General features: G+C 56.2%; 1 protein-coding gene across 1 annotated transcript in view; it reads right to left on the minus strand.

The window, feature by feature from the left end:
* Window positions 1–935: 935 nt before the first annotated feature.
* NCOR2 (nuclear receptor corepressor 2) overlaps window positions 936–15,387 on the minus strand; it is a 226,323-nt gene continuing 211,871 nt past the window's right edge. Inside the window, exons 32-47 of the mRNA XM_066561983.1 lie at window positions 14,778–15,141; window positions 13,802–14,029; window positions 13,170–13,415; window positions 12,878–13,027; window positions 12,322–12,462; window positions 12,056–12,218; window positions 11,108–11,541; window positions 9,564–9,707; window positions 9,322–9,464; window positions 8,814–9,007; window positions 7,207–7,353; window positions 6,773–6,918; window positions 5,422–5,475; window positions 3,221–3,448; window positions 1,420–1,599; window positions 936–1,295 (exon numbers count right to left, since the gene is read on the minus strand). Coding sequence (XP_066418080.1) covers window positions 1,120–1,295; window positions 1,420–1,599; window positions 3,221–3,448; window positions 5,422–5,475; window positions 6,773–6,918; window positions 7,207–7,353; window positions 8,814–9,007; window positions 9,322–9,464; window positions 9,564–9,707; window positions 11,108–11,541; window positions 12,056–12,218; window positions 12,322–12,462; window positions 12,878–13,027; window positions 13,170–13,415; window positions 13,802–14,029; window positions 14,778–15,141 — 3,138 coding nt within the window. The 3' untranslated portion in view covers window positions 936–1,119. The remainder of the gene's footprint in view (window positions 1,296–1,419; window positions 1,600–3,220; window positions 3,449–5,421; window positions 5,476–6,772; window positions 6,919–7,206; window positions 7,354–8,813; window positions 9,008–9,321; window positions 9,465–9,563; window positions 9,708–11,107; window positions 11,542–12,055; window positions 12,219–12,321; window positions 12,463–12,877; window positions 13,028–13,169; window positions 13,416–13,801; window positions 14,030–14,777; window positions 15,142–15,387) is intronic.

The raw sequence follows: 15,387 nt of genomic DNA on the forward strand, positions 1-15,387 counted from the left end.
ATCATTGTTACCTTCTTTTTTTTTAAACCCTTCCATACAATGGACAAATGCATCAAAGCCTCCATGTAAGAACAGAACCTCTTTTACAGCATGTAATACTGTGTTTTGTTTAAGTCCTTCCTTGCGTAAAATATTGACATAATTCACTGAAGGTATCAAAAATATACCCTGTAGACCAATACAATTTACAATTGCCTTTTCTCACCATTCAGAAAACAATGCACTTAAAGCAACCGAGCCCCTCGGTGGGCAGCGCGTGAGCCAGCCCGGGACGTCCCTGCCTGCTCCGAGGGACCCGGGATTGCTTCCATCGAAGGGACCAGGATTTTTTGTGGGTTTTTTTTTTTAAGAAACAGCTCTTCTCTCCCTCCCCTGCCCGCTCCTCCCAGCCATGTTCCAAGTGTGTCGTGGCGGGGCTGATCCGTCCTGTGACACGGGAATGCCGGGCACCAGCCCTCGGATCAGCCAGGGAACCGACCCGGGGCGCTCCGTCCTGTTTCACTTCTCAACCGTCTTTTTGTGGTTTTTTTAAAATCTTTTCTTTAACCCGCTCAAGGTTTTGCAATTCTGAGGCACATCCCCATGGCCGGGTCCGGGGGAGCATCCCCTGCCCGCTGCCAGCTCCGCAGAACATCCCGCAGCCCTCGTGGGACGGGGCCGGCAGAGCGTCCCAGCGGCCCCGGGACGGACACACGGCCGCTCTCGGTCCCTCTGGAGCACGGGGGACACCGCCCAGCACGGCTGCCAAGATCGAAGATGGGTTCCTTGGGTTTTGTCTCGTTAAGGCTTTTTTCTTTTCTTTATCAGACCGAAGAGGATGCAGAAATTTCCAGATGTTGAGAAAGAAAAAAAAAATAACCCAAACAAAATTAAAAAAAAAAAAAAAAAAAAGAAAAAAAAACAAACCAAAACCATCATCCCCACCGATTTGGCTGGTTGGGAGGGAAGGGATAAAAAAAAAAAAGAAAAAAAAAAGAAAAGGGAAAAATGAAACAGCTCTGCTCCTGCATCTTCGCTCGTGAGAGCCGGCGGGGCCGGGGTGGTGGGCGCTCGCCCCGGGTGTCCCGCTCGCTCCCCGTGCCCCGGGTTTGGTCGCCGTCTCCCTGCCCCTGGCTCCTCTCATTCACTGTCCGAAAGGGTTTCGTACTGGGAGCAGAGCAGGGGCTTGGGCTCCTCGTCCCAGGCGTGGTGCTGGCTGCCGGGGGTGCCCTGTGGCAGCGGGGCGCTGGGCGCTGCCGTCACCACCCCGCTGGGGAGCCGCATGGTCAGCGGGTTGTAGGGGAACGGCGTCGAACCTGCACGGACGGAGGAGGGAGCAGAGTCAGCACCGGGGGTGGCCGTGTCCCCGCTCCCTGCAGCCTCCCCAGGGCCCTGCCAGGGGGGCACGGCCGCTTCGGGGACCGTCCCCTCCTGCCCTACCTGCGGATGACGGCCGGTCCTCCCAGACGCGGTTGGTGAGGGGAGTCCTGCGGTTGCAGTCGCCCTCCGAGTGCACCGAGGACACCGAGGGCGGCCGCTCGCCCGAGGACAGACCCGGAGCTGGAGACTTGGCCTTGCGGCTGTTGGGTCTGGCAGCGATCTTTGGCTTCCCCCCTCCTCCTGCAAAGAGAGGCACCCGCTGTCACTCGGCTCCTCGTGACAGCACTCAGGGCTTGGGGAAGGGGTGCGGGTTCCCAGCGCTTCCCTTTTAGGAGCTTTGCAAAAATGGCTCGTGGCAGGAGGAAAGCTCACTCCGGGCCGACGGCAGCACGGCGGGGAATGGCGGTGGGGCGGGTGGAGGAGGGTTCTGCTCCCTCCTGGGCTGCTCCACTTTGTGGGTTGATGCCACCGAGTGTCCCGTGGAGGGACGTGGGGCAGGAGAGGCCGAGTGGCTTTGGCCGTTTCCCTGCAGGATCTGCTCCCGGAGCTGGCTCGTGGCTCAGCCCACAAACGCGGCTCACGAACGGCTCCGTGTGCTGCCCCACACACACAGAACCCCCCAGAACTGCGGGGTGCCAGAGCCCTGAGCACACTCCCCGTTCTCATGGTCTGCATGGCCAGGATGGTCTTTCATCCCTCCTTACAGCAGAATCCCTGGGGATGTTTAGTTTTTAAAAGGTTTGAAGCCAGAAGGGACTCTGTGGGGCAGGTGAGCTCAGCTCCCTTAGGGAAGCTCCCCAACGGGGAGGGATGGATGGGCTCTGCATCCCACCCTGCCATCCAGCAGGCATGGGGAGGCACAGCTGGAAGAAGCTGCTGGTTTCATGCAGGAGCCAGAAAAGCTTTTCTGCAAAAAGCTTTAGAGTGCCTGGTGTTAGCTGACCCAGAGAGGTGTGAGCTGACCTGGAGGAAGGTGCACGTGTGCACCCAGGATCTACTCCTGGGCCAGGGGCTCTGTGCCTGGATTCCCGAGGCTGATCCCTGGCAGTGGTGTCATGCTCTGTGCAGGGCACTCGCATGAAGCACTCTGCCCTTGTGTGTGGGGGACAAATGCTTCCCCCATCCATCCCTCGTCCCTCCCTTTCTTAAGTGGGGATTTGTGCAGCCACCCTCTCATCTCTGCTCAAGTCTCCCCAAAGCTGAGCAGACCCTGCCATGGGGCTCTGCAAGCCCCACCAGGGCCTATGGGGCAGCTCATCTCCAGCTCTCCTCTCTTATCATACCTCAGGCATCACTTTTAGCTCCCTTACAATCTCCCTCTTGGTCCAGGCACTCCCAGATCCCATACCCCCATCCCAGGTTGGATTCTGCCCTGACACCCCCAGAGACTGGAGTGGGGTGGAAAATGCTACCCTGCCCTGTGTCCTTTACACCAGCCCTTCTCAGCACCTTCCCCTCTTTTGGCAGCAGTGATCCCACTCGGGGTTTAAAGACAGTTGGGGCTTGCTATTTAAGTTTATGCCTTTTTGATTTTTTGGGTGTGGGGGAGTTCCACCCCCATAAACTTCTCCATTGTGTAAAAAAAATATAGGAAAAGGAGATATTAAAAACCAACAAATAGGGAAAGGAGCAAGTCAGTGGTTTAGAGAAAGCAACAGCACCTTTGGAGACTATTAAATTAACATCAAACAGGATTAATCAGCAGATCCACAAAGCTCAAAGCTGGGGCAGGGAAGGGAAGAGAAGAAAACCAAAATGAACAAAAATGGGGAGGGGAGGAATAAATCCCCCCGTAAATGGGGAGATAAAAGGGCTGAGAATTAATAACACAGAGAGAGTGAAGGTGGAGAGGGCTGCAGACCTGGCAAGGAGCGCACGTCCTCGTTTCGTCCATCAGCAGGAGTTATGGGCATAGCAGCGGGCAGGCTTGCACTGGCATTCAGAGAGTTAAAAGCATTGGCACTGAGAGGTGAGCGCTCTTCCCACTGCTCGTCATATTTACCCATTAGGGCTTTCCTAATTATTGCCTCCAACCCCATGTTGGTACTGGAATTCTCTTGGACCGACTGGCTCCTACAACTGATTAGCCCTGGGAGATACGGGAGAGGGAGGAGAGAGGGGTCGGGAGATGGGGGGGAGCCAAATGAGAAGAAAGATGGGGGGGACGGGGAAAGGGGGAGAAAGGAGACAAGGGAGAAGGGAAGAAACAAACAGTCAGCACATTCTCGCAAAGCAACAAACTTTGTCATCTTGTTCTTTAAAGCACTGCGATGCACCCGTCCTCCTCCTCCTCCTCCTCCTCCTCCCGGCTCCATCCCGCCCCGGGGCTCGGCGGGGGCTGGCGTGGGACGGATGGGACTCACTCTGGGATCTGGGCTTTGGGAAGGTTCCCCGGGGCCAGGGGCTGGGGACACGGGTTTGTCACTGAGCCCCAGGGAGCATCTCCAAGGAGCAGGGGCTGTGCTCCCAACCCAGCCAAGCTCGGCATCGGGGCAGGAGGAAAGTCATTTGGATGTGGGGTCCCTATGCACACATGGCAAAAGTCAGTGTGCCAGGAATTTGGAGGCCAGGGCGGTTTCCCATAAAGGAAATCAGGGAAGGAAGAAGGGGTACCCCATAAAAACACTCGATGAGAAAGATGTGCGTGGATTTGGCCCTGGGGTGGTGACAGGATGCAGGCAGCCCCCAGAGCTGCCAGTGTGGGCTGGGCTACATGGGGAGAGGGGAGCGTCCTGCTGTCCCTCCTCCAGCTCTCTGCAAGCCCCCTGTCCCCGTCCCCCTCTCTCCCCAGGCCGGGTTCCCTGGGGCCCAGCGCCCCCCGGGCTGTGGGACAGGATGCAGAGGCGAGGTGTGGGGTGAGTCTCAAGCCATGCAGTTATGGAGCAGCACCGCACAGGGACCAGAGGCTCGGCCGCGCCACCGCCATTCCCGGGGTGGCACTTACAGGGAACAAGCAAGGGCAAAATACAGACACGAAACTGCCAGGCCCCCAGCTGAGCCCATCCTGGGGTGTTTGCTCTGGGATCCCTGTCCCTCTGCTTGGAAAGGGACAGATCCCAGGTTCCCGAAAACCTGGTCTGAATATTTGTCTTGCTGTAAGAACAGGCAGGGTCTTTGCTGGTCCCCTCTAGCCTAAACCGACTCTCAAATCTTGTCTGCCAGGTCCCTTCAGTTCCCACCTGGCTGCACCTGCTCATCCCAACAGCTGATGCCAGCTCACTTCTTCTCCCACACTCATTTCCCCTGGCAAGCAGTCCTATACCACTGGCCCTCCCACAGCACCAAACCCCTGCCCACAGCACCTCCTGCCCTTGGCTGTGGGAAACCTGCTGTTCTCCTACTTAAAACTAACAACCTGAAGGCATTCCTGCTGTAGGAGAGCATTAATTCTTAATCAATTAAGTAGCAATTAGTATTCCTCAGCGGGGATTCACTCCATCCGTGAGTGCACCCGGATATGTTGCAGGTGGCAACAGGGTGACAGTTTCCCACTGTCATTCCCCCTGGGCTGGTGCTGGGCCTGAGCACTCCTCCAACTCCCAGGAGACACCTCCTCCTGCCCCAGCACCCCTCATGTCCCTTTTGGTCCTCAACATCGCCACTTTGCCCAGCACAGGGTGCTGCTCTTGCCCCAGTTTGCTTTTGTAACTGGCTCCTGCATCCTGCCCAGCCCAAAGTGACAGACCCCACTGCCCACCCTCACACTCCCCTTTGCCACTGCCCTCCCACCCACCCACAAGGTTCCACCAAGAGCAGGGTGCTCTCTCCAGGCGTGAGGTCCACCTTGCTAAGATGGTTTAACCCTCTGATGGCATCAGATGCCCAACCCTTGCTTGACCTTTAACCTCAAACTCTGCCAGGCTTTCCAAGGAATTACACTGCCCTTTCTCCAACCCAGCTGCAGGGAGTTATGGTGTGTCCCGAGGCTTCTGCATCCCAGCAACTGTTACACTTGGTTTTAAGGGAAAACAGAACAAAGGAGATGCTTAAATCTACTGAGCCTCCTGCTCTCCATAGCTGTAAGCCCTGTGGGAAACGAGGTACAGGTATGTGGGGAGTTACCTGCTCCAGTAATCGCTGGCATGTTGAAAATCTCTGTCCCAGGCTGCCCCACATCTGGAGAAAAACAAAGAAGCCCTTCAGCATGGAGAGCAGCACGTGCAGGTTAGTGCCTGGGAGGACCTGCCATGGCAGCCATGACAAGGCTCCCATCTCTGCACAGCACTCTGGACAGCAGCCCAGCTCCCCCAGGCACTGGGGTGGGACTGTGGGTGCTGACTGGGACCAGGAATAACTCCCAGTGCCTTTGGGAGATCCACAGTGTGCACCTTCACCAGGTGGGAAAGGGCAAAACAGCAGAGCCCTGAAAGCCAGGGCAATGTCTTTGTGCTCAGTGCTGGCCACCCTCCCTTCCTGCCTCCTGCCCTTGGGATTACAAACTCCAAGGAGCCAAAGCCGCTCTCCTGCCCATGGGATTTTCAAAGGCTCAATGCCCCCTATCCATGGAGCAGGTCTGGGCAGCAGAGAGGGCAAGGAGGAGGAAAAGAAATGTTAAATCAATATTTTCCCTCTTAGCTGAGCTGTTTGACTTGGATATTGCTTTCCTTAGAATAACAGAAATTCTCATCAAATAAGAGGCGTATCCAATTTCTATATATTTTCTCTTGATAAGGGAAAGTGTGGAAGGTCAGGGGGTTCAGCCACATGTCCCCAAAGGGGCATAACAATACTGTTGACTCATGGTAACATCATCCAGGAGACGAGACAGCTTGGTCCCTCTTATCCGATGCAGCTGTTGTAAGATGGATTCAAATTGAATTAGTATTGACTGGATAATGCTGGGCTAAATTAAATTATGATCCTATCTACTCTATTAGCGGTTAATGAACGAACGGGCTGAATTTCTAATCTGAGCCAGCCTGGTTAGTTAGAGCTGCACCAATATTGATGTAGGGCTTAAAGTAAGGTTGGGGGGAGATGCATCTCAAGGAGGAAGGATTCAGCTTGGCTGGCCAGTCATTAAAATATCAATTGCTCTTAAGTGTCCTCCATGCTCAGCTCATTATTTCCTTCCTACTGAGGTTATCTGGTGTGGGTGGGATTGACAGCCTCAGAGCACGGAGACAGAGCTGGGAAGTCTCCCACTGCTCCCCCCAGATACACACAGTCACTGCTGGCACCAGAACAGAGCATTCTAGGAAACATTTGGACCTTGTAGTTCAGAGAATCACAGAATAATCTGAGCTGGAAGAGACCCACAAGGACCATTGAGTCTGACTCTTCAGTGCAGACAGAGCTGTCTGGGAGCTCCCAGCCCTTTAACACAGCAGCACCCATTCCCAAATCTCCTGTGCTTCGTGTGTCCTCAAGGCTTTTCCTCCCCTGGTGCCCTGCATTCCCCACAGGTTCTTACTGTACTCCGTCTCGTTTTTGTTGGTCGTGCTGAGCTTCTTGATGATCTCCTGCTTCTTGGACTTTACCATGGCAGAGTTGCTTTCAGTCAGCTTGCTGAAGAAAGCTGGACGCTGAGTGTTGTTTCCTGGGGACTTGGACCCCATCCTGCAGAGAAAAAGACCATTGGAAACCTCTGCAACGTCCACTGCACAAAGTCCTACCTAAAGAGCCTCTCCCCCCAGTGTGACTCTCAGGATCAGGCTGGGAGCTCCTGGGATACTCAGCACCTCCAACCTCTCTCCCTGTCCCCAAGGATAAATGCACCCCCTGGTACTGAACAGCCGTGACAAATACAGCCCCTGGGATCGGACGCAGCTTTGGGCAGCAAGGAAAGCAGCCTGGCCAGGCCATGTGTGGGGCCATCCCCCCTCCCCAGCTGCCCCCAGGCCGTACCTCTGGTCCATGGGCTCTCCCTCGCGGAACAGGACGGGGTACGGGGCGCTCTTGGCGTGCTCAGCCTCTCCCGCGCCGTCGGGTGGGGACACGGGCTCGATGCAGCTGTCCGGCCCTCCTGCTGCTGCCTTGGCCTGCTCCGGGGACCTGGGCAGCAAGGGGACATGCCATCAGTGCACTGTGACAGCCCCTGTCCCTGTGCAGCACCTCGGGATTGGGAGGGGAAAGGATTCCTGCAGCACGGGCCACAGGGACAGCGGGGTTTGGGCAGGGAGAGCTGGGCTGAGCCAAGCCCTGGGACTGAATCCCCAAAGTGGGACAGCTGAGCCACCCCAGACACAGCAGCACAGGAGGGGCCTGCTGGTGGCAGGGACACATGGATAGATGCCTGTGGAGGGCTGTGACAGTAACCTTTTGGAGACACTGCTTTTGATTCTATTTGTGAACACAGCGGAGGCAGAACCTGCCACCTCCCATTCTCCTTGTCAGGGCCACACAGGAGCTGGGTGGCTGCAGGAGGGGCCTGGAGCTGGGGCAGCTTGGGGAGGATCACTACTGGCCCCTGATGCCTGCCTGTGGCCAGAGCTGGGAGACAGCCAAGCTCCAGTCTGCAAGGAATTCCTCACAGCCAGTTCTGGGAATTCACATCTTTGTTCTTTCTGTGGTTTCTCTTTTTTCCCCAGTTTTTTCATCACTGGGTGGTCAGGGCTGGGCTTTTTTCCTTCATGTTGTAAAGCCAAGTCCAGGACCATGCAGAGCTGGGAAGAACAATCCCATTTACTGACAAGGCACCACTCATTCCTGGATACATCTGGGTGGGTGTTTGGGTGGGAAGACAGACCCATTTTTAATTCAATACAACAGCAATCAGACCTGCCTTGTAGCAGCAAGGGGATTTGAAAGTGACTTTAATACATATACAGGTGGTGCCTGAAATGAACAATGCCAGTTGTCAGGGCACCTGTGTCTAATAAACTGCTGATTCACTTTGAAAGATGAAGATAAAATTAACTTTGAACCAATGGAAAACATGTTGCTTCAGGTTTTTGGAATCATCTGTGGTCAGGGACTGAGAACAGTGACAGGACAGGAGGCAACAGGCACAAACAAAACACATAAAATTCCATCCCAACACAAGGAAACTCTTTTTTCCTGTCAAAGTGCTGAAATGCTGGGAACAGGTTGGCCAGAGAGCTGCTGTCTGCAACAGTGGAGATATTCTGAACCCAAGCAGCCAGGACCCAGGGTAACCTGCTCAGGAGAGCACTGCTGGGTGATCTCAAGAGATCCCTTCCCACCTAAACCATCCTGTGACACCGGCCAGATTGGGAAGAGAATTATGCATGGACTCTAAAGATCACCTCTAGGACAACAGGGATGGCAAGAGGCACCACCCCAGGGGAAAGATGCCCAGATGAGAAAGGAGCTGGGCTGCGTAAGCAGGAAATCCCCACAGCACCAAGCCTGGGAGAGCAAAGCCAAACTCCAATCTGCCCTGTGCAACCCCTCACCACAGCCAAGGGCACCCACCCGACCTCCCCTGAGCTCCCTGGGTCCGTGTGAGCTCAGGCTGGCCCACGCCCACCCGTGCCAGCCCCTGGGCTCACCTTTTCCCCCCTTCTCCCTGGGGGGAGATGCGCGAGGCCGTGTTGTGCTCCTGCTGCTGCAGGAAGGCCTCGCTGGGCGTGCGGCGCAGGTCCAGCACCGGGCACGCGGCCCCGGGGAACGAGTACAGCGGCGCCTGCAGGTGCGAGTTCAGCTGCTGCGGGTGGTGCCGCGTGTAGTCCTGCGTGATCACCTCCTGCAGGAGAAACCACGGTCAGAAACGGGGCTGGCTTCAACCTGTGTCCTGAGGGTGAGCAGGGGGGAAAGAGGCTGATTTGTCCCCGCAAATGGAACTTCTGCCTCCTGTCTGCAACGGGTTTTTGGGCTTCTTGGGGACACAAATACCTGGGCTGAACACTCGTAATGCCCCCTGCTCTCCAGCCCCCAGCTAGAGGACCTGAGGTCTCCAGTGGCACTCCCACATCCCCACCAAACAAATTTCACTGAGCTCCTCCCTCCCCCTGGAGCCCCAGCAGGAAGGGGATGGGGTGGATGAGGTTAGTTAGTTACACTGATGTGCTGGGCCAGCGTGACCACGCGCTGGTTCATGCCCTTGATGCTCTGGCTGGACTGCAGGGGCTGGCACTGGGGGCCATCGGGCTGCCGCAGGTGCTGCAGGTGAGCAGATTCAGGAGCCGAGGCCTTCAGCGAGCCTGGGGGGCACCAAGGAGAGAGCAGGAATGAGATGACATCTGTGTCCCCTTCTCCAAATGCCATCCTAGCACTGGAGCACAGCCAGCCCCTGTTCTCACCTTGCTGCTTCTGCCTCAGGTCATGCTCCCCATGCCCCTTCTCTGTGTCCTGCAGCAGCTTGGCTCCTTTCTCATGGGACAGGCTGGGCGAGCTCACCGGACTCACTGCCTCCATCCGCTCGGGGCTGTAGCCTCCATGAAAGCCTGAGGAAATGAAGGGAGTTAAAACCAGGAGCTCACTTAGCTTTTCCCTAGCTCTGTTGCACCACTGCTTGTGGGTAGAGTCACATATTCAGCAAAGTGTGGGAAAAAGAGATGAGGGAAGACCTGGCAGGGCCACCTCTGGTGTCCAGATGTGATGGCTGCTGTGAAGAGGTGATGTCTCATTCCTGCAGAACTGGACACTCAGCAGCTCTCGGTGACAGCATGAGATCCAGGGACCAAATCCAACCTCTGCAGGTTCACAGTTTGTTCCCCCATTTTCTCCACCCACCGAAACCCCCACACTATGCCCAGAGAGACAGCGATGCCCAGAGAGAGTGGAGGAGGCTGCACAAGAGGTCTCCAAGTGCATCCACAGTCCTGGAACACACTGCTAGAAGGTGCCAGGACCAGACATGACCGAGGGGTGGGATGGGATGTGGGACAGGAACTCCCAGTGCTGATGGCCAAGGCAGCTGCTGCAACTTAAAGATGGGGTCCCACCAACCCCCCACAGGCTGCTTGTTGCTTCTGCATGCTAGTGGGAGCCTGGATGAGTGTTCTGGTTGAAGGTTGGTCCCATCAAGAATGACCCAGACCTTGAAATTCATCCCCCTCCCTGCACTTTCTACCGGAATAACTAATCCTAGTGCTTTTCTCTCTTACACAAGATTCCTCTTAGGTGGTTCCAGTGGTCTGCTCTGGAAATGGCTGCTGAGCATGGTTGGCTGAGTGATCCCACGACAGCCACGGCGCCCACCTTGGGCAGCATCCAGTACCAGCACCCTGAGTGAGGTCACCCTGAGCACAGAGACCCCATCCAAGCTGAGACCCACAAAGCCCTCAGAGACCCTGCAGCTCATGAGCAAGGAAGTGCTTGTCTGATGGCCAGCAGCCTTGTCACGCTCACAATCCCAGTTCTCCACTTTGCTCCTTTGATTTATTACCCACAACTGTTCTTTACAGACTGCCTGGGAATTTCTAAGGATGGGGAAATCAAAATTAGCAAATGGCTATTGTCTGTAAAAAGCAATGCCAGGAACTGGACAACATTTGCAAAACAGGACTTGGCAACTGGAAAAACTAAAAGAGGGTGGAAGAAGGGAAGATCCTTAAAACGAGCAAAAATAAAAAAGTCTGGAATAACACAACGGCCAGGAAGCAGAGGGACAAGCACACTTGGGGAGCTGATGGAGTCAATATCCAAATGTGCAACTGAAAATAAGAAGTAATGAAATAAAATGGGTGTCAGGCCACAGGTCTCTCACCTCTGCCCTTCAATTTCTGATCATCACTAGTGGGGTGGTTACTCAGCGAGCCTCTTTCTCGCTGGCCCTTATCACAAGACATTTGGTGCATGATAATCACATCTATGAAGTTGGCCGCTGTCATGGTGCTCTTACCGAGTGCTCGGAGCTCCTGCTCCTGCATGGAGAAGCGTTTACTCTGACTCTTTTCTCTACTGTGCTGCTCGGAGCCCGAGGCTGCATGCTGCTGGTCCAGAGGGTGGTGGTGCTGCTGGCTTTTCCCCTGTCCTCTGCCATAGTGATGAGAGGAGCCAGGTCCGGAGGCGGGCAAAGGTCTCGACTCCATGGCTTTAATGGGCGAAGGCGACTGCTCCAGGTTGGCCCCGCTGGGCAGCTTTGAGGTGTAGATGTTGTTGTCAGTCTGGGCTCGCTCTGCCTTGGCTTCCCTCCCCCTCGAGGACTCTTTCTGCAGGATGGCTGGGTCCAGGGGGGCTGCGTAGCCGTCGGCCGCGCTGAGCGAGGAGCGCAGGCTGGAGGCCGAGGGGAAGGCGGCAGAGCGGATCGGTGACGTGGTAGTGGTGGAGGAGGATCTGCAAGGAAAATGAAGGCAAGGCCAAGGTGAGAGAAGCACGTGGAGAAAGGGAATGCTGTTACCAGAGCCTCAGTGTTCAGCTTTGCCTGGTTGAGCTCCTTCCAGGCCTGCTGAGCATATGGCTGGGCCATGCAGGGCCAGTGAGGAAGGATTGGATGGAGCCTCCACAGTAACTGGCCACAGGGTATTGGGCCTGAATGCATTGACTGGAGAACATAAAACCCATGGACAGGTCCCAGAGACCTTGATAACTCCACCACCAGGCAATCTTCAGCAAGAGGAGTAATACCCATATTTGGGCACAGGTACACTCCTACGTTTTCTCCCGGCAGCAGGAAAAGCAAAAGACTTGGGGCACCAAAATGTGCCTCTCCCCACCACAACCTCCCTGAAAGCCTCAATCCTGCTCCCACTGAGACTGAAGGGAAAACAACTCCCAGTCCTTCCTCTCAGAGGTGCTCATTAAGTGCTGGTGCAGGCAAGCACTGGAAACCATGGTGGGGGGCACATACCGTAGGACGGAAGGGGTGGGGGTCTCCGAGGAAATGATCTTCATGCCGGTGTTGTGGAGCACGCTGGGGCGCTGCTGGATGGTCTCGTGGGTGCGGGGTGACACGGGAGAGTGCTGGTGGCTGTGAGAGTGGGAGGACGAACGGCTGCTGGACTGCTCCGTACCTGGGGAGAGCACAAGGAAGGGATTTAGCTCTCTGTACAACAGCCCTAACCCTACCACCCAGCACAGGTCCCAGGGTGGAGGATGGACTCCTCCCCAGCCTACCTGGTCTCCAGATGGGTGCATGCTCCACTGTGGTGGAGGCTAGGATGGATTTTTCACGCTCCCTCTCTCGTTCCCGCTCCCGCTCCCGTTCCCGTTCGGACACCGACGATCCTGACTGTTTGGTCATGTGCGTGGGCCCTCCTGAAACCCAACCAAGAGGCAGTGAGAGGGCTGCAGACACAGCAATTCTCCCTGGGAATGCTGCCTGCTCTTCACATCGCTGTGTATGCAGAGCAGATAAGGAATGGCTCCATCCAAGGTCACCTGGAGCAGGACAGATGAGGGCAACCAGCGTGACAAAACCCAGACAAATCATGGAACAGCTGTCCTGGTGCTGTCTCCAGGGTATGACCTTCCACAGAACTGTTTTCTTTGGGGAAGAAGGAGGAAAAGCAAGGAAGCCCTCAACAAGCAGGAAGAGAGGGAGTCAGTCCCTGAGTGAGAATTAATTTGGGGTCTCCCAGTCTGTCCTGGCATGCTGAGCCCATGGCCTTGGACTGGTTATGAGCATCCTCCTCAATCATTTTCCCACTGGAAAAGCAACCTCCAGCATTACCTGGGGAGAGCGGGGAGCTGCTGTGCCGGCTGCCGAAGGTCTGGGGGGGTCCAGGGATGTAGGTGATGCGGTCCATGGTGGTGGCAGAGGTGCCGGGGGTAGGGGGCACGAGGACGGGCAGGTGTGGCACTTGGGACAGGTCGATGATGCCTGCAGAGAGAAGCGAGAGGACTGTCAGGACAACGCTGAGCTGCTGCAAGCTTGGCCGTGCTGGACCTGGCAGTGCCAGCCTGACCCAGCCTCCTTCTCCCCTGCTGCTCCCAAACCCCTGGGCAGTGCTGTGCTGGAGGACCTGCTGCATAGTTGAGGGCGAGGGAGGGCTCCCGGGGTGACAGCCCGCGCAGCATGTCTGCCCGCTGCGCCATGGCCGTGGCTGCGGCGTTGTGGTGCATCTGCTGCGACGTGATGTAGTCGTTGATGATGGTCTGGCGGTTCTCCATGGCCGCCGTGTCCGGGTAGCCCCGGATGAGGTACGGGGGGTACAGGTGTGGGTACGTGGGGCTTGGAGCCAGATGCCTTGGCAGGTAGTAAGCAGCAGCTGGGAGAGAAAATAATGTAGATGTGAAACCCCAGAGATCTCAGGCTTTTGGAGCATAAGGAAAATAAAAAACCGTGCCCCCGGCCCAGCTCCTACTTACACGAGGCCTTCAACCCCTTCTACTGCTCATAGCCACTTGATGACTCCTAGCTAACCTAATAAACATGGCCTTCCCTCCAACAACAACCCTCATAGCAGAACTAACCAGAACTAATCCGCCTTCAGAATTATCCTAACAGGAGCTGCAATCCTACTTCCCGCCTCATACACCCTATACATGCTAATAATGACACAACGAGGCACCCTCCCATCCCACATCACATCAGTCCAAAACTCCTCCACACGAGAACATCTCCTCATAGCCCTACATATAATCCCCAAGGTACCTGCTTCCAGCTGGATCCCCCTCGGGATGGCGGCGGGGTCGAAGGGCAGCGGGATGTGCCCTCGGTACAGATCGACGCCGCTGACGCCGCGGAGCAGGTGCTCGTACGGGGAGATGGGGTGGTGGTGGTCGGGCACGGGGGCGTGCGGAGACTTGGAGTTGGTGAGCTCTCTCGATGTGGGGGTGATCTTTCTGTCCTGGGACACCGGCTTCCCAGCAGTGATGCTGCCTGCTGAGAGCAGAAGGAAATGAGTCAGAGACTGAGCACTGCGGCCAAGCCATGTCCCTGAGGGATGCCTCTGGCCAAGCATGTCCCACAGGGACAATCATAGCTACTCTGAATTCGAGGGGCCTTTCCCTCCTCCCTGCACTGCCATGCCCTGTTACACCACCAAGGTCAGGGTGGGCCAAGTCCCAGTTGCCCCTTGGGAGAGAGGCCTTTCCCAAATCATCCCTTCACCCCAGCACATCCATGCTGGGCAATCTGTGCATTCACCCTGGCCTGCACAAGCTGATGGTGGTGCAGCCTTGCTGCCATGCTCTTCAGCACAAGGAGGTCACTGCTGCTGTTAGTAAGAAGTGTGAACATCTCCCACCCGGTGTCCCAAGCACTGCTATCCTGCCCACCTATGGAAAAAAAGAGTGCTGTGGGCTGCTGTTGGGACAGGGAGGACACTTTTGAAACACCAATGGCTTCACCAGCCTTGCCCCAAGTCTCCCTTTGGCTACCCTGGTGCAGGTGAGGTGTCCTCACTTCAAGAGTGTGAGCACCCCCAGGAAGGGCACTGAGCCCCAGCTGTCCCTGGCAGCCACCCCAGTGCCATGAGTCAGCCGTGGGCGTGGGGTGCTGCGAAGAACAGGTTCAGCAGGCACCTGCTGGGAATCGCTCAGGCAGGTGGGGTCAGCAGCCACCTCCCATGCACCTCACCTGCTTGGCTGTTGGACATTTTACCATCAATAAAAGGTTTGCCAAGTACCTTCGTGCTGCCGTGGGGTGGACTCCCGTGTGGAGACTGGAGACCCTCTGTGCAAGTGGCTGCTGAAGGCCGTGCTGTGCCCTGCCTGGTGGTCCTCATAGCCCAGGGCACTTTGGTGGGGTTTGCCCGGCTCGGGTACAATCACAGGAGCCCCTCTGGCGATGGAGCCACCTGAGTTTGTCACAGGGCTTGGCCTGTTTTTCAGGCTCTCTTCATAAGCTCTTTCCAAATTCCTCGGGTCTTGGATGACATCCAGAGAATGCACAGAGTGAAAAGTCCTGCCGGGGCTGCCGATGATGGAGCGCACATCGTGCTTTTTGGTACTCGAGGAGGAAGAGCCGCTGTCATACTTCAGTGGGGTACCCTGGGGACAGGAGGCAGAGGGGACATCAAAGGGGCCTAGAACAGAAGGAGCCCAGTGACTGCATCCCACTGAGCTCCAACAGGACTCAGGGTGCCTCATTCAGTGGGTCAATACACAAGGGTTTCTCAGTCAAACAGCCAACAGCCGTCGGCAGAGCAGAGATAACCACTCGAGCGGGGCAGGGTGGAGGGCCCATCTTGCATGTCTTGTTGTGCTCCAACAAGATGATGATGATGAGTCACTGCC

Source organism: Molothrus aeneus, chromosome 18 (genome assembly GCF_037042795.1).
Source record: "Molothrus aeneus isolate 106 chromosome 18, BPBGC_Maene_1.0, whole genome shotgun sequence".
Taxonomy (NCBI): Eukaryota; Metazoa; Chordata; class Aves; order Passeriformes; family Icteridae; genus Molothrus; species Molothrus aeneus.